Source organism: Eutrigla gurnardus (genome assembly GCF_963514095.1).
Source record: "Eutrigla gurnardus genome assembly, chromosome: 15".
In the NCBI taxonomy this organism is placed as follows: Eukaryota; Metazoa; Chordata; class Actinopteri; order Perciformes; family Triglidae; genus Eutrigla; species Eutrigla gurnardus.
In genome coordinates, this window is record NC_139938.1 from 2,380,049 (window position 1) to 2,402,179 (window position 22,131).

The 22,131-nt window shown below is 41.6% G+C and overlaps 3 protein-coding genes across 8 annotated transcripts; 1 reads left to right on the forward strand and 2 right to left on the reverse strand.

Annotated features, from left to right (window-relative positions):
• The first annotated feature begins 308 nt into the window (after nt 1-308).
• mogat3b (monoacylglycerol O-acyltransferase 3b) lies at nt 309-3,039 on the forward strand. Its single transcript, XM_084029404.1, has 7 exons — nt 309-432; nt 578-685; nt 1,600-1,670; nt 1,994-2,198; nt 2,334-2,508; nt 2,606-2,790; nt 2,879-3,039. Exons 1-7 carry the CDS (start codon nt 351-353, stop codon nt 3,031-3,033), a joined length of 981 nt encoding a protein of 326 aa, XP_083885530.1. The 5' UTR covers nt 309-350; the 3' UTR covers nt 3,034-3,039.
• Nucleotides 3,040-3,823: 784 nt separating this feature from the next.
• Nucleotides 3,824-11,339, reverse strand: srrt (serrate RNA effector molecule homolog (Arabidopsis)). 5 transcript variants are annotated; one of them, XM_084029723.1, is made up of 20 exons: nt 11,266-11,339; nt 10,540-10,658; nt 10,268-10,396; nt 10,040-10,186; nt 9,515-9,703; nt 7,768-7,937; nt 7,495-7,679; nt 7,304-7,414; nt 7,064-7,217; nt 6,799-6,947; nt 6,631-6,692; nt 6,422-6,500; nt 5,895-6,092; nt 5,624-5,794; nt 5,233-5,386; nt 4,918-5,111; nt 4,626-4,776; nt 4,416-4,508; nt 4,206-4,317; nt 3,824-4,050 (listed from the first exon to the last, which is right to left on the reverse strand). In XM_084029723.1, the coding sequence occupies exons 2-20, from the start codon at nt 10,656-10,658 to the stop codon at nt 3,975-3,977; spliced, it is 2,643 nt and encodes an 880-aa protein (XP_083885849.1). In that variant the 5' UTR covers nt 11,266-11,339; the 3' UTR covers nt 3,824-3,974. The 5 variants fall into 5 exon arrangements, with proteins under 5 accessions (XP_083885849.1, XP_083885851.1, XP_083885848.1 ...); XM_084029725.1 differs by having other exon boundaries at nt 4,195-4,317; XM_084029722.1 differs by having other exon boundaries at nt 4,620-4,776.
• Nucleotides 11,340-11,710: 371 nt separating this feature from the next.
• Nucleotides 11,711-18,123, reverse strand: rnf167 (ring finger protein 167). Of its 2 annotated transcripts, none has more exons than XM_084028106.1 (10): nt 17,997-18,123; nt 16,364-16,517; nt 16,204-16,281; nt 15,992-16,123; nt 15,831-15,918; nt 15,642-15,732; nt 15,377-15,482; nt 14,818-14,911; nt 14,522-14,602; nt 11,711-14,309 (listed from the first exon to the last, which is right to left on the reverse strand). In XM_084028106.1, exons 2-10 carry the CDS (start codon nt 16,466-16,468, stop codon nt 13,888-13,890), a joined length of 1,197 nt encoding a protein of 398 aa, XP_083884232.1. In that variant the 5' UTR covers nt 16,469-16,517; nt 17,997-18,123; the 3' UTR covers nt 11,711-13,887. The 2 variants fall into 2 exon arrangements, with proteins under 2 accessions (XP_083884232.1, XP_083884233.1); XM_084028107.1 differs by having other exon boundaries at nt 17,704-18,069.
• Nucleotides 18,124-22,131: the final 4,008 nt, after the last annotated feature.

Here is a 22,131-nt window from a genome sequence, read left to right on the forward strand (position 1 = left end):
GTGGTCGTACATGCTTGGCTGGTATGTTTTATTCGTCAGCAGATTAAAAGGTAAAGGTTCTTCATAAGTAAGAACATTTCATCAGGCTGCTGCCTGCATTGCACATTTTTAAACCTTTGACTTCCCTTAAGGAGGATTAAGAGCAAAAGCTGCTCATTACTGATGCAATCTGATCATTACCATGAAGACGCCGATCACAAATTTCATTATCTCAGATAAAGCAACTTTTGTCGCCTCTACAGGCGTAAATTATATGATTTATACACCCATGACCTTTTTATTGAATGAAAGCCCCGTTTTATATGTTATCGATTGCTGAAAATAAATGTTATGGCTTCCAGGTTTCAGGAATGACTAAAGGAAAAACTCAGTGGAAGAAGTTCTTAGAGATAGTAAGTACTCTGCAATGGGTACTTTCCTTTCTCTTCTTAGGTAAGATCCCACTACATTAATCCTTTTTTTTTTGTTTTTATAACATGACACTGCATTCCCTTTTTTATCTGAGCTAATCTAACATGACTCCTGTACCTCTAACACGTGAACTCTGGGGTTCTCCAACATGGAACAACAACTTCAGGAGTGAGCTGTATTATCTTGATGGTGTACCTTATGTTCACCTCCTTATGGCCGCTCTGCACTCTCTACTTTATATGGCTGGTGATGGACTGGCAAACCCCTGAAAGAGGTAAAGGAAATCATTCCAGCATCCAACATTGAAAAAGCATGAGCTGTGTCTTAATTCCATACTATAGTAAATACTAATTAGAAGCAGGCCCTGTAGTGGAGGTGTGGCAAAATACATTTTAAAATGTCAGAATGTATGCTACATTATTTATTTTTTAGTCTGTTGTTGATGGACAGACAGACAGCTGGAAATCATTAAAACAAATGATGGATGATGGTGAAACGGCTTTGTGAACGTCCCAAAAATAATAATATTTTACATTGAGTCATTAAATATCAGTTGTGTGTCCCAATTATATATATACAGATATATTCCAAAAAGTGAAAAATCCCACATGCCGTCAAAATGTTTTAAGAATTTGGTGACCCACCTCTCACCCAAACAGTAAGGAATGTTGATTCTGCCTGCAGAATTGTGTAGTACACATTACAATGAACTTACACATTTTCAGCCTTCTATCACTATTAGAACAGAAGTTATGGGCCTCCAAAAATGCCCAAAAATGAAATGTGAAATTCCAATGTGTCAAAAAAGGGCGTGGCACTTGATATTCAAATGGTCATATGGTACCCCATTATTGGCTGTTTTCACATGGAATGACCATTTTTCCAAGTATATTATAATCTTGTTTGTTTTCTGATGTGTTCCTGGTTTACTGCCATACACAACTGGTTATAGTTTTTGTCACTTCCTTTGTGTGTTTACACTGTCAACAGTTTTGAGTAAAGGTCATTTCGTCACTTTTCCCGTGTGAACACACTACAATGAGTTGTGTAGTATGGGATTGGGTCACAGCCTGTTGTTTTTTTTGTTTTGTTGTTTTTACTAACTGCAAATGATACACTATGACAACATACTGCATTCTAACCCTACAGTTAGTGTGTACTATGAGATATTTCTAATTTCTCCACCAGGGGGCAGGAGTAGGACATTTGTGAGGAAGTGGAAGGTATGGGAGCATCTCAGAGACTTTTTCCCTGTCAAAGTAAGTCCACTTTGAATATTTCACCTCCATCAGCTTGTTCTCAGCTGGTTTGATTAAACTTGGTTTTGATGGATGTGACAGTGATTCAGTGTGGCTGGCCAGCAGTATAACTATTTAGAAACAAAAGCCTGCTGCTCTTCTTCATCATGGCAGAATTACATATTTATGGCAATACATCTCTGAGATAAAACCCTTTTTGTAATGAGCATGAACCTTTTAAATCTCTCATTGGAATGAGTTAATTAATTTGGTCGTTTGGTTTTATTAACTGCAGAGATTGACTACGATCAACTCTGTCAATCCTTCTTTTCTCGCTCACACAGATGGTGAAGACAGCCGAGCTGAACCCAAACAAAAACTACATCTTAGGTTGTCATCCACATGGTATCATGAGCGCCGGAGCCTTTACCTGCTTCAGCACAGACAGCTGTGGCTTCACCGAGGCGTTCCCGGGTGTACAAGCATCCCTGGCCATACTGGCAGGACTTTTCAGGATCCCGCTCTTAAGGGAGTATTTAATGTTTACAGGTATTTATAACAATGGGATACAACTAGGACTATTGACATCAAACCTTTAAACCTTTTTGAAAGATGACTGAGACTGCACATTGAAGACAAACAATATCTCCACGTGACTGTTACTGCCTTACTTTGTCTGATCAGGCCTTCATCCAGTCAGCAAACCGAGCCTTGTCCACCTCCTTTCAAAAAGTGGCAAGGGAAATGCAGTGGTGATTGTGATAGGGGGCGCTGCTGAGTCTCTGGCATCCTCTCCTGGAGTCAACACAGTGGTCATGAAGCAGAGAAAGGGATTTGTCAGGGTGGCCCTGGAACTTGGGTGAGAGCACTCGTAAAAACACGTAGGAAATAATCCGTGGACTCACATGTAGCCAGCCTCCCACAACGCCGACGTAATCTGTGCTGATCTCCCACAGGGCCGATCTGGTGCCCGTTTACTCCTTTGGGGAGAACGAGCTCTTTCAGCAGGTGGTTTTCTCAGAAGGCGGTCTAGGTCGGAGGTTACAGGACCTGTTTAAAAAGATTATGGGTTTCGCCCCGTGTCTATTTGTTGGCGAGCACATGGCATTCCTACCCTACAAGAGTCCGATCACCACTGTGGGTGAGTGTTTCATTACTGTGGAGTTGAGCCTAACTTCCTGTGCTGAGGTGGTTTTATTTGTTTTATTCTAACGCTCTGCTTCTTCCAGTGGGAAGTCCAATCTCAGTGCCTAAGTGTGTCACACCTACTGAGGAGGAGGTGGATCACTATCATAGCCTTTACATGGAGGGGCTCACCAAGTTGTTCCATGAACACAAGATCAGCTGTGGACTTGCTGAGAGTCACGAGCTTCGGATCATTTAGACATTTCTTTACTGGCTGCTTTTAAAGGGGCTCACCCTAAACTGGGGGGGGGGGGGGTGAACGCGACCAGAAACAATACATTGATCCCCCCCTACCCCCCATCCTGTACTGTATATGAAAATATTTAACAGGAATGTGTGGTTTAAATAATTTAAGATGTGATGTGGGAGTGTGCGTTCACAAAGAAGTGAAAACACTGAAGTGTTGGTGTGCCATCTTCTCACAACAAATGTAAAAGACTGGTGCATTTCTAATGTGATCACACAATAGCTGTAATAAATTATCGCCTGTGTTATGTGTTTGCATGCTTTTTAAAAGTAATCCTGCTGCTGCATTTATTGTGTGTAAATGAGATCCCAATAAAAAAATGAGACTATGACCAACAATAGGACCACCATCAGAATGAGGACTTTGACATTTCATTCATAACTGGACTATTTGTACATGGTGGTTATGTTATTTTTCACTGCAAGCCCTCTGCAGTTCTCTGGTTGGCAGCTGTGTCAAATGAAATGGCCAGCATGTAATTCAATGGTTTATCCAGCAGAGGGCAACCTTTCTTCACCAAAAGAAAATCATGAGCACAAATGCACATGCTTTTTGTCAAAATAGAACGTGTTCAGTGTCATGCCAACCTCAAGCTCTTAAATGCAGGTGTCATACATTCCTGATAAATCTGCTCATCACCATCTTGTCCTTTCAAATCAGACTGGCTGCTTTCCTGTATCATTGCCTCGTTCTGATCCCAAAATGTGATTTTTTTGAGAAAATAATTAAATACACGTTAATGTGGCTTGGTCAATACTTTATTGAGAAATCAGTTTACAGCAGAAGTTTGCTCTTGTTGCTTAATAATTACAAAATGAAATATAAGGGAAAAGAAACAATTTCATGACTTCAAAAAGCAACAAGAACACGACACGAGCAAAGACGGAAACCTTCTAAAAGAAGTCCATGTCATCTGGAGCATCCAGGTCACGATATTCAACGATGTTGCGTGGATCACCGCGGGACATTCTGAGATGGTTGAGAGTGTGAGGAGGAAAGACCCGAGGAAAAAAAAGAATAGAAATGATTAAAAAAAAAAAAAAAAAAGAGGCTGAAAATTCTCCAATAGCAGGAAATAGAGACCACTGAAAGCAAAATAAAGATCACACGTACAGTGGTCTCACCTGAGGTTGCGTGGCTTCCCCAGGTAGCCACCTTGTCCGCGGAAATTGTCGTAGTTGCCTCTGCCTCCTCCTCCACCTCCTCCATATTGGTTGGGGGGGTAGGGAGGTCCACCTGTTGAAAACAAGGACTCGCAATCACCTCAGAAGTAGCGTTCTGACTGACAAAGCCATTTCAAATAAACTCAAAAAGCACTGAGTCAGTGAACTCACCACCGTAGCCCATCAGTGGTGGGCGAGGCTGCCCAAAGCCCATTGGACCCTGAGGAACTTGAGGTGGAAATGGCATGCTGGGAGAAAGCAAACCTGTAGGACAAAACCAACCGGAGAAAAAAGAGTTCATGTTTTGTCAAACTTTACAACCTAAAGCTTTCATTGTGAGTATCTGAGTTGATTAGGTAGGAATGGTGTGTCCACCTTGACCTGGAACTGGAAGAGGAGGAAGTTTCAGCTCTGGCAGCGATGGTCTCTTGGCATCCATTAGGAAATTATTAAAGAACACCACTTCCTTTTTCACTTCTTCAATTTTGTCCCCATGTTTGTTCAGGATGTGCTTCCGTACAAACTCGGGGCCCTTGAAATTAATTTGAAATACAAAAAGGTGTTGGCATCAAGAGCGAAGCGGTGAATGACAACGCATCAAATGGGAAGAACACGAGAAGAAATCGTCAAGACCAGATCATGACAGCTCAGCGTGTGCTGTACAACCACTCACCTTAAATTTCTTGCCGCTTAGTGGGCAGAGCCACTTGTCCTTCCCCAGCTCTTGAGTGTTGGCATTCACAAACTTCTCCACCTCCTCCTCGGGATCCTTGCGGCCCATCTTCCCCGCCTCTTCCTCAGACAGGATTTCTTTTAAACTAAATAAGGGACTCAGCTTCTCCTCCATCATCTTCTGCCATTGTTGCACTGCAGCAGAGAAATGTACATTAAAGATACATTTCAACTCCAGCTCACAAGGCTGAACAAGAACACACGTTTATATATGATCTACTTTCTGTGCATGCGTTCATGTTCCCAACACACTGACCTTCTCCATGTGTGATGCGGTTAGGAGGGATGGGTCCTCGTACATGGATCATGCCACAGCGATTGGGCATTTCATCCTCACTGGGGTATTCACACGTGTTGTAGTAGTCAATTGAATGCACAACACGCAGATACAAGATCAGACGGTCCAAAACCTGGAATGAGGTAAATGCAAAAAAACTTGTCAAGTTTGACCAAATGTGAAGATTTTATTTTGAAAAACTAACCAGTTTTAGCCAGTGATGTGCGTTGCAGGTATAACGTCGAGGATAAAAGTAAGACAATGAATCTGCTTTCATAAACAGATACAGAACAGTTACGATGCATTGTTTTGACTGGGGATTGCGCTGCATGTAAATTGAGAACTGTATACATAATTACGAGAGCCAAACCTTGGCTAGCTTGTCATCCCTCTCCACAGTCGTCTCTGCAGGGTTTCCTTCCTTGGCGTTCTCCTCAGACTCCATCCCACTGCCGGAGCCCAAGAGCTCCTCCTCCTCAGCACTCACCTCCTCTATGAGGTAATCGGTGATGTTCTTCAAGATGGGGTTCTGAGCCGGCAACTTTGGAAATCACAAACCACAACGTAGATGAATAATTTGGTTATAGCAAGATCATAAGAGGACAGCCTGTTTCCATTTTTACTGACGACTAGTGCTGTACCTCTGTGCTCTCTCCGTGTCTCTCTTCCTGGGACTTGATGCTCCACAGGTCGCCTTTCTCATCCAAGGCATGAATGAGCTTGGCAGCCAGCTTGATGTCGTTGCGGAGCACCTGCTTGTGCTGAGTGATACCATTAATATTGCGCACCCTCCGGGCCAGGTCCCTGTTCACTCCTGGAGCCAGTTCACAGTCTCGCAGCTGTGAAAGTGAAGAGTTAAACAGAGTTCAAATGGTCTCATCTGCTATTTAGAAGATTAAACAAGTAACAAACACAGTGGAGGACAATCCCAGGCTCCCTTGATCCCAGTATCTTGAGATTAATGTTTTTTTAATATAACAGCTATCACTGCACCTTTGATTGTCTGACAAAAATGTTCAAGGGATTTCATCATGATAAAAGAAAATGAAAAAGAGGGGAAAACAACATTAGCATTAAGGCATGGATTTAAAGTCCAAAACCAGTAATTCACAAACAAAAAAACCTCAACACATAAATAATATCATATACCGGAGACCGGCACACTTACTCGAATATTCTGAAGGTTCCAGCAAACCTCTTTGATGTTGACGCTACGGTCAAACGTCACCCAGCAACGTCTAAAGAACCTGGGCAAAAACCAAGGGCACCGTGTTCATTTAATCTCCTGCTTCACACAACATGTGACCAAATTAATCCAACTCATCATTTTCAGAGTAAGAAGCTTACATTTATTTATTTATTTATTTTTAAACAAACCTGCGCTCTGGATGGGGGTCAGACAAGCACACACGCAGAAAGCCAGGGTATCGTCGGCAAAGCTGAGGGAGGAAAATATAAACGGATCTTTAAACAAAGAAGCAAGCCGTGCCCTCAGTGGTTCTCCAGGTCACAGACCGTTAACACTGACATCTGGGTTCAACTCACAGCAATGATCTCGGCCTTGGAAATAGTGGGAGCGATGCTCCTCATGAACAGAGAGCAGGTCCTGTGGAGAGGCCGCGGTCTGGGAGAGTCATCCTTTGGTTTCTTTTCTTCTTTGATCTCCTCTTCCATATTCTCCTTTGGTTTCTCCTCTTCATCATTTGATGAGATAGATGAGCCAAAAATATGAGTTGAAAATACTGGGAGCAGACATAGTACAGTCCGTCTGAAGATAACAAATGAAGACGCTATGAATTTGACTCCTCACCTTCACCCTCCTCTTCCTCATCCTTGTCTTCCACCTCTTCCTTCTTCACGGGTTTATCAGAGCAGTTGGAATTGGAGTCCGAGTCCGAGTCAGACTCGCTCTCTGAGGCGCTACCTTCGTCGCTGTCTCCGCTGCGCTTCCTCTTTCTTCTCGGCTGATAAATAAAGAATTAGAACAATTAAGGCTATTTGGTTAACTTCTGTCTTTTGTGAGCAAATCAGTTCAATAATGAAAACACACCTTCTTGGGTTCGGGCATCTCTTCTTTAGCAGCTTCCGTCTCCGCCTCCTCTTTCACAGCCTCCCCTTCTGTTGCAGCAGCTCTTTCTGTGCTGGCAGAGTCGCCCTCGTCCTGTAACACACTTTACTGTCATCAACACCGCACTGTGAAATCTCTGCTGCCTGGCGAAGACTGACGGGATCACAACATACCTTCTCATTTTTGTCCTTCTCTGATGAAGGTTTACGGTCACCGTCCTGGGTTTTGAGGTCTTCTCTTTTGGGAGGTTCGCCGCCCCCAGAAACAGATGCGGACTTCTCCCTTTCTTCTTCCTCTTCAGATGGCAGGTCCAAGATACGAAGATCATGGTCCGTCCCTCCCTCCATCTTTATCACAGCTGAAGGCAGGCAAGAGGGCATGTGGTTCAGAATACAGCTGAAGACGGTGGCTTTTCTTTAGGTACAAGCACATAATTTAAGTCTCACCCGCATCCAGAACCTTGATGATGACTGGGGTCTGTTCAATGTCCAGGGAGACATTATCAAACCAGTTGTTCTCCATCAGGAACGTGAAGACATTCAGACGGTTGTGCAGGGCACTCTGGGCCTCTGCTTTAAGTCGGCTGGCCTCGTCTGGGTGATACTTGGACCTGAACCTGTGTCCAGAGTCAGGGTCCACAAAAAAGTGGGGAGGGAATGACGGGGGTTGGGATGAACGGGATGTAAACGTTAGAAAACAAATACATATAATACGTCTATTTTGCAACTGTGACAAAGGATTGAGAAATATGATTTACGTGCACATTACAATTTCTATTTACCATATTTTGAACAAACAAAGAGATGGTTGTTTGTTTGGAATTTAAGATTTCTGTGTTGCGTTTAGTCTAGTCCATGTGTTAGATCATTTAGTGTGTGTATGTTTTGATGTATTGAATATTAGTGATTACTGCTAATTATTGCACAATTGTGAAAAATGTTGATTAACTCACCAAAAAATAAGGAAAAAACAACAGATTATGAAATAAAGCATTCACATTCAGAATTTCACATTCAAAATGTTGATCATTGAGTGGACTACAGTTACCTTTTGCTCTGCCAGTTTATTAACAAATAAATACAGAGAGGGGGTATCTTCTGTGAAAATGCGCTCCACTTCACCCCAATGGTGTGTCTGTTTACACACAAATTCGGTTTTGGGATTCGATTTGATCCGAATAGAAAAAGAAAGTAGCGTAGAAAAAGCATAAAAGAAAAAAAAAATCTCCATGCGCGAATGATAACTTGACTGTCTATCTAAAATCCCTGGTACTGTGTGTCTAAGAGCAACTGCATTGTGCGCAGTGCATGCCCTTGCTGTCTAACACCGATTCTTGCTGATGAGTTCCACTTTTTCTCATCTTCAAAAGAACGTCGTCAACGTAGTAGTAGGAAGGGAAGAAAAATGAGGTTATGGCAAAACAGAACAATTGTGCATGATACCTGTGAAATAAGTAATAAGCATTAACAGGCATTACATAACTGTGACTCTTTAAATGACCAAATAAGATGAAGAAAATCAACCCAAACAATGAAGATGACTTTCTGGTCAAAGTTACACGTAGCTGAACGAAAAAAAATGACTTTCACATTTCAGTTGCATGTTTGTGAATAGAATTTAGAGATCCATACTATTATATATTTACATGCTTATGTATGTATATTCATGTCTGACAAGGTTCTATCATCACCTCAGGAAACCGCTGTCCAAATCTTACAATGCATTTATAATCAAACATTTATATTTATGTTCTAAAGGTTGCATGTGGGTTGATTTTCTTCTTTTATAATATCAAATCTGTGGAAAATAAGTCCTTAGTAACAAACTAGTGTGAGCCTGGTCCGACTACACGGAGCTGCCCTTCAGTTATTTGGCAAGCAACTGAACCTGGGCAAAAATGGTCAAGTGGGGGTATTTTATCATCTTGACTTATTAGCCATCAAATAAATGTAACTACCAAAATTCCCCATGATACACCCACCTTAGGACCAGGCCTGGCCTATTAGTTTGTTATTAAAAAAGCAATTACACCTAAAATAATAATGAAATATGATCAAGGTGAGGATCTGTAAAACATTGGTGATAACTACAGATGAAATCACTATAGTAGAGTTCAATGAAAAGAATGATCATCGCGCAACTACATTAAAACCTACTAATGTTCATTATTAGTAAAGACAACTGATTTCGTACCACTCTTCATCTTTATGAGCCAAAAAGAAGTCCTGCATCTGCTGCCGGCGGAAGTCGATCTTGTACTCATTGTAGCGTTTGACTGCCTCAGTCTCATCCACAGAATCATCCAGGGATAACAGGAACTCCTTAAAGCTCTTCATTATGGGAGGCGGTGGACCCAAATCCATGTCATGGATGTTACCGAGCCTAAAGGAAGAGAGACGAGTTGGATGGAGCTCTGGGCGGACTAACAAAACTAGTGACTTTTTCTATTCTATGCAGTAACTTTGATGAGAGAACAAAAAACACTGACTGTGCTGCATGTATGTTCTCTCTCCTGTCTTTTTAATTTAAACTCCTCTGTAGATCGCTGCATACTTCACAAAACTTCGTTCTTATTGTCAAATGTCTATTTTTTTTTTCGGGACACATATTTTGTTGAAATTGTATCTACATTCACAAAGTGGCATATCTAATAGTTGCATGAATTTTTAGAAAGTTAATACCAAATCCATTAGTTTAAAACAACATTTAGCTTCTCACCTCGCCTGAATGGGGATGCCATGATGAGGCTGAATCAGGTGCAAGTCGGGATGACCCCAATGCTGTGGTGGGCCATAGCTGGGCCCCCCTCCACCACCATAACCCAGGTCATAACCTCCACGGTACGGATCTCCACCGTGGTCATCCCTGCCGGGGACGGGGAACAGAGCGTAAGCAACAGCAGAGTCGCAGACAAAGATCGTGGATTTGTGCTGCAGCTGATCTCACCAGTCTCTTCTCATGCGTTTCTGCTGAGGACTCATGTCGTGTCTGGGCGGGGTGAATCTCTCCCTACGACCTCTGTCATAATCCCGGTACTCGCCGCGGTTACGTCGTTCCCGGCCCCGGTCCCACTCTCTGGAAGACGGATTTCAGATAACCGGAAAGAAACACCCATGTTAAACAAATATGATCGCCAAACTCAGTTCCACTGAGCTGGAGAGCACGCTGTGTAGTGTCACGGTGTTGGTCGGTGGAGGCGAGATGTGTTTGGTGTCTACCTGTCGTTCCAGTCGTCTCTGCGTCGGTCTTCTCTCTCTCTTGAACGGTCATAGTCGCTTCTCTCCCGTCGGAATTTGTCCCTTCTCCTGCGGTCGTACTCATCGTCACTGTCTCCCATCTACATGAGGAAAACAGCGCATATGTTAGTCACATTTTGTAGAGATTGTTGTTAACCTAAAAGGTGAGATTACATCAATTTCCATAAACAGCGTAGACAGGAGGACATGCTTATTACAAATAGCCTGACTTTAGCAAAGCTAACACGCGCAGAAAACATACCTGGCCAGTGATTTGCGACGCGAAATATATCAATTTACATTAATTTGTGCCATTTGACCTCATAAATAACACGGTTGGGAGAAACAATAGCCGAAGCGGCGAGGAGGACACTGGCCTGCAGAGACGGCTAGCGTAGTTTTAGCTCCGTCCTGAACAACACCACTCACTGACAGCGTACAACTTAGATACCCACAGTTCTTATGATTATGAGATGAAAAGCTGCAACACATGTGGTGATAAAGGTGTGGCTCCTCAAGTCGAAACAAAGGGGAGTTATTGTCGGTTGAGTTAGCTAGCGTTAGCCTAAAGGCTACGTTAGGTAACTAGTAAATAAACGTTTTATTCCGTTTTATTCAAGAGACCACCACTTTCTTCGTCAAATTAGAGAACGACAACTCTCCTGCTAGTTTGGCCACACTTGATACGATGCAAGAGCACACAGATACCTTAGTAATTGTTACTTGCTTGGATGATATGCGTGGTTTTCCTCTCCTTCGCCACTTCCGCCCCCGTGTCTTCTTCTGGCTGTTTGGCGGCGGTAAGCGAATAACAAAAAGAAACATTACCGCCACCCACTGGTATAAAGTGGGGGATCAGAATTGAATTATTAACGAAATCTTTAAATCATGGCTCAGCATAATAGTGCCAGAAACTGAAGAAAATATCAAAACTAAAAAATATATTTATTCCTCTCAGTAGAGAATATAGATATTATCAGTATATTATCATGATTTCAATCTTGATTATTTATACATTTCAAAGATATGTTAGAACATTTGCTTAAACATACCCATTTGGAAATGATTTGCTTTGGATTTTTCTTATTTTAAAATAAAGCCATGTATGATAATTGGCCAGTGTAAGAAAAGTTAACAACAATAGCAGCACAGCCACGCTTCAATATCATTTATTCTTCCACAAATCACACATTAAATGCAGCTTTCCGCAGACTGTGTTCAGACATCCTACGGATTCTCAAACCTGCTTTATACATGAAAATCATAATTGACACTGTACATTTATTACTTAAGTGTGATAAACTAGGCACATTCTAACAGAAGAAGAAAATCAAAATCATTTGGGGATTATATCTTTCCATTTCTTTCATTTGTCTCTAAAATTGAGACGTATAGAGCAAAAAAAGTACAGTACAAAGTCATTTGAATTATACTGCAAAAAGGATAAAACATGGTTCTGTTTTACAATACAGACTATTGCCAAGGAGTCCCAATCCAATATCTATAGTGCTGGGTCTTCTAATCAATCATCAGTAGAATATGAAGATGGAATGTTATGATTTCAGTGTCCCCTCGCTGAAAACTAATCCTCAGACACAGAATGTTTATGCATCATGTTGACATTCAGGTTGAGGTTATACACTACAACATTGGTATTTTAACGTATACAACAATTGTTAAAAAAATTGGAGCACTATTTCTTTCCACAGATGACAGTAACCATCCACTTCAACAACAGATTACAGATTTTCTCTGACTGTGGTGGAGCAATGCAAAACCAACGCACAGGAAACACGATCACATTTGTACAATCCCGTCTTGGCTAACCGGGAGTGTGGCGAAACTTGTACAGTGCTTACAAATATCCACACTCTGTAAGGTCATCATACATTAAATACAATAATTTCTGCTATGAATTTACAATGTCGGGTGAAGGTCAACACTGTGCATTTATTCGGAGCAGTAAAACAGTTAGGCTTTTTTTCAACAACTTTTCCATTTGTGCTGCTCTTTCTATTATTTCAACAGTGTGAGCACATTCAGGTTATTTTATAAAAGAAAGGAAGAAACCATATCTTGTTCGACAGCCGCTTTTCCAAATTTTCTGGTGCAAATCAAGCATGGCATCTGTATCATTATGAGCACAAAACCTGTGGAAACATAGGCTGCCTTTTTCTTGTGTCACTATAAAAAACAAATGTGGAGAACATTTACAGACAAAGGAACAAATAAATCAAAGCTTTCTAACCAGCAGTATTAAATATAAACTAGACAAAAGGAAAACAAAGTAGTGTGAAACCCGTCCCTTCAATTTCCAAACATTAAACATACACATTTATATCAAGACCAATATAAGGCAAAGCTCATTTTCTCCAAAAAAACACCTCCAGGGTCCCACCGTTCATCATTTTATCATTCTGTTGGTTATAAAACTGGAAAAACACCCATTAAATATTCAGGAATTTGCATTTTACCGATTTAATAAGCTAAAACAATTCATAAGACCAAACCCTGTTAATTCTCACTGTTATTAATTTACAAGACTGACCTTTGATTTGTGACCAAAAACCTGAGTTTGTTCAACTTGACAAACTGGATAAATCTAGATATATTTTCCTTAGACTGACCACACATAATTATCCATAACAACATAAAAGCAGCAGAAATGTATAACATCTTTGCAATTTTCTATTATAGCGTAATTAACTGGATTTGAGAAAAACCTGTCATTTCAAAGAACTGAAATATAGCTTTAAAAAAATGCGAAGCTAAAAAGGGATTCAAAGATGAAAAGAAGAACAAACATTTCCCCCATGTGCACATCCTTGTAAGGAAAAATATAAAACAATTATGACTAAGACAACAAAGATACTCCAACTGCACTAAGCTTACTTAAACCTTACATAGAGAATATAGAAGTGTGAGCACACAATTCATTCTGTTTAACAACACAGGTGTCACACTCTTATTTATACAGCACGTTAGATTTAAGTGGCCTATTCTTTTTGTGCAGCTTTAGTGTTTCCGTCACATGGTTAAGTTTTGAAGTAAAACTGTAATGCATTAAAAAGGTCTACAGACAAATAGGAGTCCTGGAGTGAATGTGTGTATAGGGGTGGGTTGCTGATCCTGGATTGTGGTAAAACGCATCAATGCAAGTGTTTCATGTGCTTTAGACGACCTCTGGTTACTGGGTAAAAGATTGTGTTACACTAAATGTCTAGCTAACCACAAATCTGTGAAGTATTTGAAAGCACAGACTGAGCACACTCGATGAGACAAAGACCCCTTTTAGGTAAAAGAAGTCTCATTGCAGCTGCGGCCCAGCCATCAGATCTGCACTCTATCCCTACCAATGAGCTGAGCAGTGTCATCGTCAGTGTGGTGCACGTCCTCTCCGGCGTCATCGCTTTCCGAGTCCGTGTCCTCCAGGGGGGAGTGGTAGCCTTCATAACCCAGGATGGGTGAGTCGCAGTGTGCGGGGGAGGCGAGACACTGGGCAGTAGTGGTGGTGGTGGCTGCATAGGCTGCTGGACTCCCTGAGGGGGATCCTGGGTTGGAGGGTCGAAGCAGAGGAGTGCGCTCCGAGTCCGCTTCGCCCTCCGGTCCTTCTTCTTCCCCACGTCCTCCGGTTTCCTCCTCAGACTCGGACTCCGAGTGCTCCTGGTTGTTCCGTGTGACGCGCTGTTTGCACACGGGACACGTCTTCTTGGTCTGTGTGAGCCACGGGTCCACGCACTTGCAGTGGTAGGCTGACGAGCAGAAAAGGTGGCAGTGAGCAACGAGGGCCGCAGCGTCGGAGTAATTGTCAATTTCAAGTTTGAAGGAAAACGATAATTTAGCTTTATGGACAGTTTGACCACTTAGTTGAATATTGTAGGGTAGAATGAATGTAGGGGTAAAATGTTGGCACATTCATGTACATTGTGTTCAAATAGTTTAAAAGCTTATATCAAATATTTACCATGTGAACAAGGCAAAACTCGCAGCTTGTCTCCTTCTTCATAATCATCCAGACAGATTGCACACAAATCATAATCATCCCCTAAAACAGAGGAGAAACATTATCAACTTGAATAATTCATATTTAAGTGAAATATTATTTCTCAATTCTTGAGAAACATCTCATCTGTGTTCTCCACCGATGATAGAAAAAACTTCATATACTTCCAATTCCCAGGAAAGAATTCGATCATTGCAACTGGGTGTTAAATCATTAAAAACAACGTGCTAACAGTGAAAAAGATGCAATCCTGTTACCTTTCCTGAACTTGTGGATTGGAATACGCTTCAGTTGTTCCTTGGACAAACGGTTTTTCCTCATCCTTTTTCTGTACTGTACACATCGTATTATCTGAGCAATACAAATACACAACGTTACTGATGGCAAGAAAATTATACTCACTCAACATGCACGGGTTTGGTTTTTGTGTAACTCATGGACCCTACCAATCACGTCATCAGTAACCAGTAAGCAGATATGAAAAATAGGTTTTCAGGGCCTTAAGATCAATACAAAGATGTGTCTTCTGAATAAATATAGCATATGGAGGATAATAAGCTGGCTCTAGGTTTGCTGAAACTCCATAAGGTCACTATTTTAAAATACAAAGCATCATATTCAAGGCTTGCCTCCGCTACCCATAGTTTAAAGTGATCAGTTTGGATGACAGAAAAAAAAATGTTATGAAAATGATCTGATGATTTAAATTTGAATTCAAATCAGTCAATTTAAAAATCTGAGAAAGGGGTATTAAAGAATGTGCATGTATATAATAAATTAGCAACCAGGGAGGCATCACATTGCATGCATACTCACCAAGACGACAAACATTGCAAGAATGATCATGCCAACGACTCCCGTGAAGGGAATCAGGTAATACGAGAGTGGAAACGCAAACTCTGGCTTCAGGATCACATAGGCCCTGCAGAGACCAGCATTACCGTGAGCACTAGCACTGAAAATGTATCTATTGGTCTGCACATATCTAATGCTGACCATTAAAGGTTGGTAAGGTATAGATTGCTGTTTAGCATGAAAAAAAATCCATAAATGTATTCCTGAAAGAAATGGTTTCAATTACCCTTGTTCTGGAATTATGAAATTCCTAAGAATTTGGGAGGCATAGTAGCTGGTGAATACAGCGGAGATGGAAATTTCCTCTGCAATAGTTTCTGGAAAATAAAGAAAAAAGAAAAGATTTAAATTTGAGCTATTTTCTTAAGATTATGCGAATGTGTGAAGTTTGAACATTTCATTGAAAGAGAATTACCATTGCTGTAGTTCATACTGAGCAGCGTGTCCGAGTACATGTTGTGAATGATTGCAGCACTGAATCCGGCTTGTTGTGCGTGCAAAACCTGAAAACCAGTTCTTCACATCAGACCGGTTTCACAGACAGTAAAACACCATGTCACCCAAACATTTACTGACCTTGATATCAAAATTGCAATCATAGCGTCTGATGAGAGCGATGTATTTGGTGCTGTCATTAGATGGTGGCAATGGCGGAGGAGGATCTATGGCGGTACAGCCATTAAGTGGGCGGGACACCATCAGAACTCCCTTTCACATGAAGAAAAAAAAAGTCATGATAAGGACAATAACCCAAGTTTTTATGAAAGCACCCTTTCTCCAATACTCACCCTTAGTCCATCCTTAGGAAGAGAGGATCCAAACAAGGCAGGCAGGTCTTCAAACATGGAGGTGATATTGCTATAACGCTGCAAAAACAACATATGCATGAGAACTGACATAATGTCAACAGAATTGAAGGAATTATATTTAAAACTAAAGCTTACTTACAGCATAGATATAGGCGTGTGTAGGCGTGGGAACCAGTACGCTGCAGAAAACCAGTATGAGGACACTCAATCGAGCTTCCATGCAGCACACACCACGGCAAGCCATCCTTGGCTACAACCAGGGGAAATGCTTCAGGTTTCAGGTTGAAGCCGATCTAGGAGTTTGATTACAACTTGGATTAACATACAAATGCAAATCGGCAATTCAGGTTGTAAAACGTTGTAAATAATCCCATGGTTATGTAAACAAGGAACTGTAAAGGCACTCACCAGCATGCATTAGCATGCACTCTATTGTCACAGGGGATCAGAGCATACCTAAGCCAAGTACTTTTGAAAGTGATTATGATTCTGTTACATTGTGAGAATATAAATGTCTGTAGAAAAGTGTATACATTTGTTTTTCTTGGTGCTTACTCTTAATATTAAGTATTTAATCAATCACAGTCTCTTAATCCGTGTTATTAACATGTCTGTTAAAAAATAACAATTGGTAATAATAACAACCAATAGCACTTAAGGAACTCTAATTCAGGTCAGTAATTCAGCAATACTCTGCAGCCATGTAGCCATGGGTGGACCAGATCTAGAGATTGTCCACCTGGCTGAATGCTTAAAACTAAATTGACAGCGTTTTGCTCCAACAGTTTGATTTTAAATAATCAAACTATAATATATAAATATAATAAGCTCCTTATATATATATTCATAGGCCCTCATGCTGCTATGAATACAGTGCAATAATGTCTTGACCCCAGATCTGCTTAACGCTGTTGCTTTTGAAGGCATGCGACTGTAATGAGTGCACAGAAAACCAGGTATGAGAAGCAGACAGCGAGTGTAAAGTAAAATTAGTGCAATGCTCTGGTGGTTTGAGCTGGGAGGCACAACACTATCATTACGGACACATTCACGTGTCCTTAGGCCTACATGCAGTACATGTAGACTTCTCCATGGTACTAGACAGCAATTAAACCGAAGTAAACGTTACTAACAAAAATACGTTGAGGTATTCTTTGTGTTGAATCAACACATTGCTTGTTGTTGTAACTTGTAAGAATCTGCAGCTGCGTTGCTTTCGTCGCAATGCTAGTTGGTAGCTCTACTAGCTAACGTTGTTTCCTCATCACATACCGAGAAACAATAACCGGGTTACTCATTCCAGGCGGTTAACCCATAATTAGTTACGTTAAACTAGTCTGACGGACTGTCATTATCTTCGGGTTAGCTATAACCTCCAACATTGTTAATGTACAATGCAATACAAATACAAAAATACACGAGAGCAAACCAAAACTTATCGAGGGAATGTTATTGTGTGTAACTTAATAAGCGACATACCTTAGTATCCTGCTAGTATCGGTACCGTGAGGGTGGTAATGTAAACCCAGTCGTCTCACTTGAGTTTCTCACGTCACCGTAAATGTTATTTCTATTTAAGTCCTATAGCTACTTTCGACAATACCATAACTCCACTCGAAAACGACAAAGACAGGAAGGATTAAGGTTAGCTGACGTTTGGCTAGTGTTAGCAGATACCAGTTACGTGACAGATTATTGTGTGTCTTCTTTGTAGTCCGTGTACATCGTATCATACGTATTAGTAGTATAAACGCCAATAATATGTTGTCCACCTTAAAGGCCACACTTTGCCCGTGTGCTCGCTTTCCCAAAGTTGCGTTGGCTTGCTGCTAGGCTTGGTTGTTTGTTATTGCTCCTTGTTCCTGGCTCTTGTTCGTGTGTTCTGTTGGCAGATTGACTCACTAGCATTCTGACAAGCAGCGCCACTAGCGGCCACACGGATGAACTGCAGCAACCCGAATGCCCGGGAGGCTTCACGTTCTCCACATGTTTTGCTTTCCATAGTTCATTCATACGATGATAGAAGATGATGTATATTTGTAGATTAAACTACACAATAGTATATAATGAAATTAAAATGAGCACAATTATAAACATTTACAACAAAGCAGAATTATTATTTGTTGGAGCTATTCATTGCTCTGTAATATCATTTCAACATATATTTATTTTGTTATTGTTTGTTAAGTACAAGTTAATTCGTTTGATTACAATATTAGAAGTATTGTTTTTGTGATTTTGAATATTTGATTAAGCTTTTGTTTTGAAGAGACGAACGGGCGAATCATTATATGACTATGGCAGGTGGTGGGAGGCAGGCACTGGGAAAGGTTTATGTTTTTTTTTTACCAGGGTGACAGGGCAAGAGAGAAATGCCATCATCAATTGTTTGCCACCAAAGGAAAATAAACCACAAAACCGTACCACCATGACTGGAAAATTATTTTGTCACACACCTGCGTAAGATTCACTCTTTAAATGCCTCAGTGGCCATTTGATGTTAATCATGTTTTTTTATTTGGACAAAGGGCATTACATTTACATTTACATTTAGGTCATTTAGCAGACGCTTTTGTCCAAAGCACATTGTCAAAAGAAGGAAACAAAGAAACCACAACGTATCATTGCAGATAAAGTAAGAGTTAAAAATAGAACAAGTGTTAGGTCCTCATCTGAGTAAAGTAGTACTTTAAGAGCAACAGTGCTATGATCAGAGTGCTATAGGTAAGGTTTTTTTTTTTTTGGGGGGGGGTGTTAGTGGGTCATGCTATGTAGAGTCGAGGTGAAGTCTGAACAGGTGAGTGAAGATGGCAAATGACTCTGCCGTCCTGACATTGGTCGGGAGTTCGTTCCACCACTGAGGACCAGAACAGAGAAGAGTCTGGACTTTGCTGAGCGACATTTGTTTGATTTCAGCGAGGGTGGTACCAGCCGGCCAGCTGAAGTAGAGGAGCGAAGTGCTCGCTTCGGGGCATGAGGTTTGACCAGTGTTTGAAGGTAGACAGGTGCTGTTCCATTGATGGCCCTGAAAGCCAGTGCCATCGTCTTGAGTTGGATGCGTGCTGCAACAGGGAGCCAGTGGAGGTCACGGAGGAGGGGGGTCACATGGGAGAATTTGGGTAGATTGAAGATAAGGCGTGCTTCAGCGTTCTGGATAGGCTGCAATGGTTTAATCGCAGAGATTCCGGCCAGGAGAGAGTTGCAGTAGTCAAGGCGGAAGATGACCAGTGCTTGGACCAGGAGTTGCGTTGCATCCTTTGTGAGGAAGGTCCGAATCCTGCGGATATTGTAGAGGGCAAATCTGCAGGATCGGGCCACAGCAGTGATGTTGGGGGTGCAGGATAGTTGGTCATCGAGGATTACACCCAGGTTCCTCGCAGTTGACGACGGCAATACTGTGATGCCCTCGACAGTGACCGACAGGTCCATGCGAGGGCAGTCTTTCCCTGGGATGAAGAGGAGTTTGGTTTTATTCAGGTTAAGCTTGAGGTGATGTGCAGTTGTCCAGACAGAGATGTCAGCCAGACAGTCCGAGATGCGAGTTGCAATGTGAGTGTCAGAGGACGGGGGAAAAGAGAGGAACAGCTGGGTATCATCTGCGTAGCAATGGTAGGAGAATCCATGCGATGTGATAACAGAACCTAGTTATCTGGTGTATAGTGAGAACAGAAGCGGTCCTAATACTGAGCCTTGAGGGACACCCGTGTCCAGAGGACAGGGTTTGGACATAGAGCCATTCCATGTGACCTGAAAGGTGCGATTTGTCAGGTATGATGTAAACCAGGTGAGAGCAGAGTCAGTTATGCCAAGTTCAGCCAGGGTGGAGAGGAGGATTTGGTGGTTGACTGTGTCGAATGCAGCAGATAGGTCGAGGAGAATGAGAACGGAGGAGTGGGATGAGGCTCTGGCGTCTCGCAGGGACTCGGTCACTATGAGGAGGGCCGTCTCAGTGGAGTGAGCAGTCCTGAATCCTGATTGATTAGGGTCTAGGAGGTTGTTCTGTGAGAGATAGGATGACAGTTGGTTGTAGGCGGCACGTTCCAAGGTTTTAGAGAGGAATGATAGAAGAGATACAGGTCTGTAGCTTTGGATGTCAGTAGCGTCTAGGGTGGGTTTTTTAAGGAGAGGCTTCACGGTAGCTGTCTTAAAATCCGCTGGAATGACACCTGAGGTGAGGGAGGAGTTGATCAGGGTGGTGAGGAATGGCAAGATGTCGTGTGAGATGTCCTGGAGAAGAGAGGAGGGAATCGGGTCGAGGGAGCAGGTGGTGGCACGGTTAGATGTAACTGCAGTTAGAGTAGCATGTGATGCACAGCATTGACACATCCAGGCTAGTAGCTAAGCAGCAGTAAACACTGTTTTTTTATATCTCCGGGTTCCAAATCACACTTCCTACTTTTAGCACATATGCAGCTGCACTTACAAAGTATGTTGCATGCAGTGTGCAATCGATTGGGACAGTCTCCTTCCTCATAACATTACACCTTGGACTTTGATTGTCTCACGCATTAAAAAAAAAAAAAATAATACATCAATACTACGCACGTGACAAACTAATTATTCTTGTGGCATCCTAAAAAGCAGGTAGTATAGGAATTGGAAACGCACCGCTTGTTTGCACCAAAGATGTGTTTGTTCTAATGGAGGTCAAATGGACAGCATGACCTGTCATTTTCTTCAAAGGCCAGAATTCGATTAGGAATGGTGAATGAGCCTTTGTTGGAAGTGTAGAAGAAAATGTGTTACCTTACAATTCTTATTTGGCTTTGGTATAATGTTCCTTTCTCTCTAAACATCAAATGTCTTGCTGAGCTGTTTTCCATTGTGTTAACCCTTGCCGTCTTGATGAAAAGACTCTTTGATCATTCCCTCTTCTCTGTAACATTTGTCTTTCATACATTGATCAGGGCCCGATGAGTGACCCCTGTAGTGACATCGTCTAGCTCTCCCGAGAACGGTCACACCTTGTAGATATCAACAGATGTCTCTTCCTCTGCAGAGAGACATGTGTTGATTCAATGCAAATCCACTCATGACGCCTTCCCTTTTGTTCTCTGGCATGTTCTGTATAAATCCACCTCGGCCAGGCCATTCGAGAGACTGGATCTTCATGGATACGCTGTGAATTTCTTTTCTCCACTGTCAGTGATTAAACCTCATTTGAACCAGCCACAGAATTGGACCTGAAGAGTTTTCTTCTACAGAAGCCTTGATGGCAGACGATACGTTTGACCCAACATCACATTGATTGATTGATTGCTCACAACAAACACGGCCTCAGGAACTGATCTTAAATCAAAGGATCTTAAATCAAATATGTAAAACTTTGATTCCACTCTGAAATTCAGCTTGTTCAGTGGAGAATAAGTTGACAGATTTCATGGTGAAATTTGGCGTAAACTCAGCTGAAGTCAGACCAATTTCTGGTTTGGATTACAAATCAAAGTCTCTGAACTGAATGTGAATCATAAGGACCAACCACTGGTCCTTTCACACAGCAGGGATTGTAGAGTCACTTATTGTACATCCCGGCTTCTTCCGATAAAAACATGCAGCTAATTAAATTAGAGCAACACAGACAAGAATAGTTGGCGTTTCTCACCACACCATGTTTAGTATGTAAATCACATCTTCTTTCTATTATTCCGATGAGTCGTATAAAGTTACATGTAAACATTACAAAAGAAGCAATGAAGAAGCAATGAAGTCGAATGTACTTTTACTCCAATATATCTTAACCTACTTTGAAATCAGTAAAAACAACCACAAGCAGTTGTTTTAACATTCCAAAGTCCATGGTGTTACAGAGTAAAAAGACAAATATGATATATATATTATAACAGTCTCCTGCCCTGTGTCCGTGTCATCTCGGTGCTCGGCAAGTCTTCTAGAGGCTGAAGGGGATGC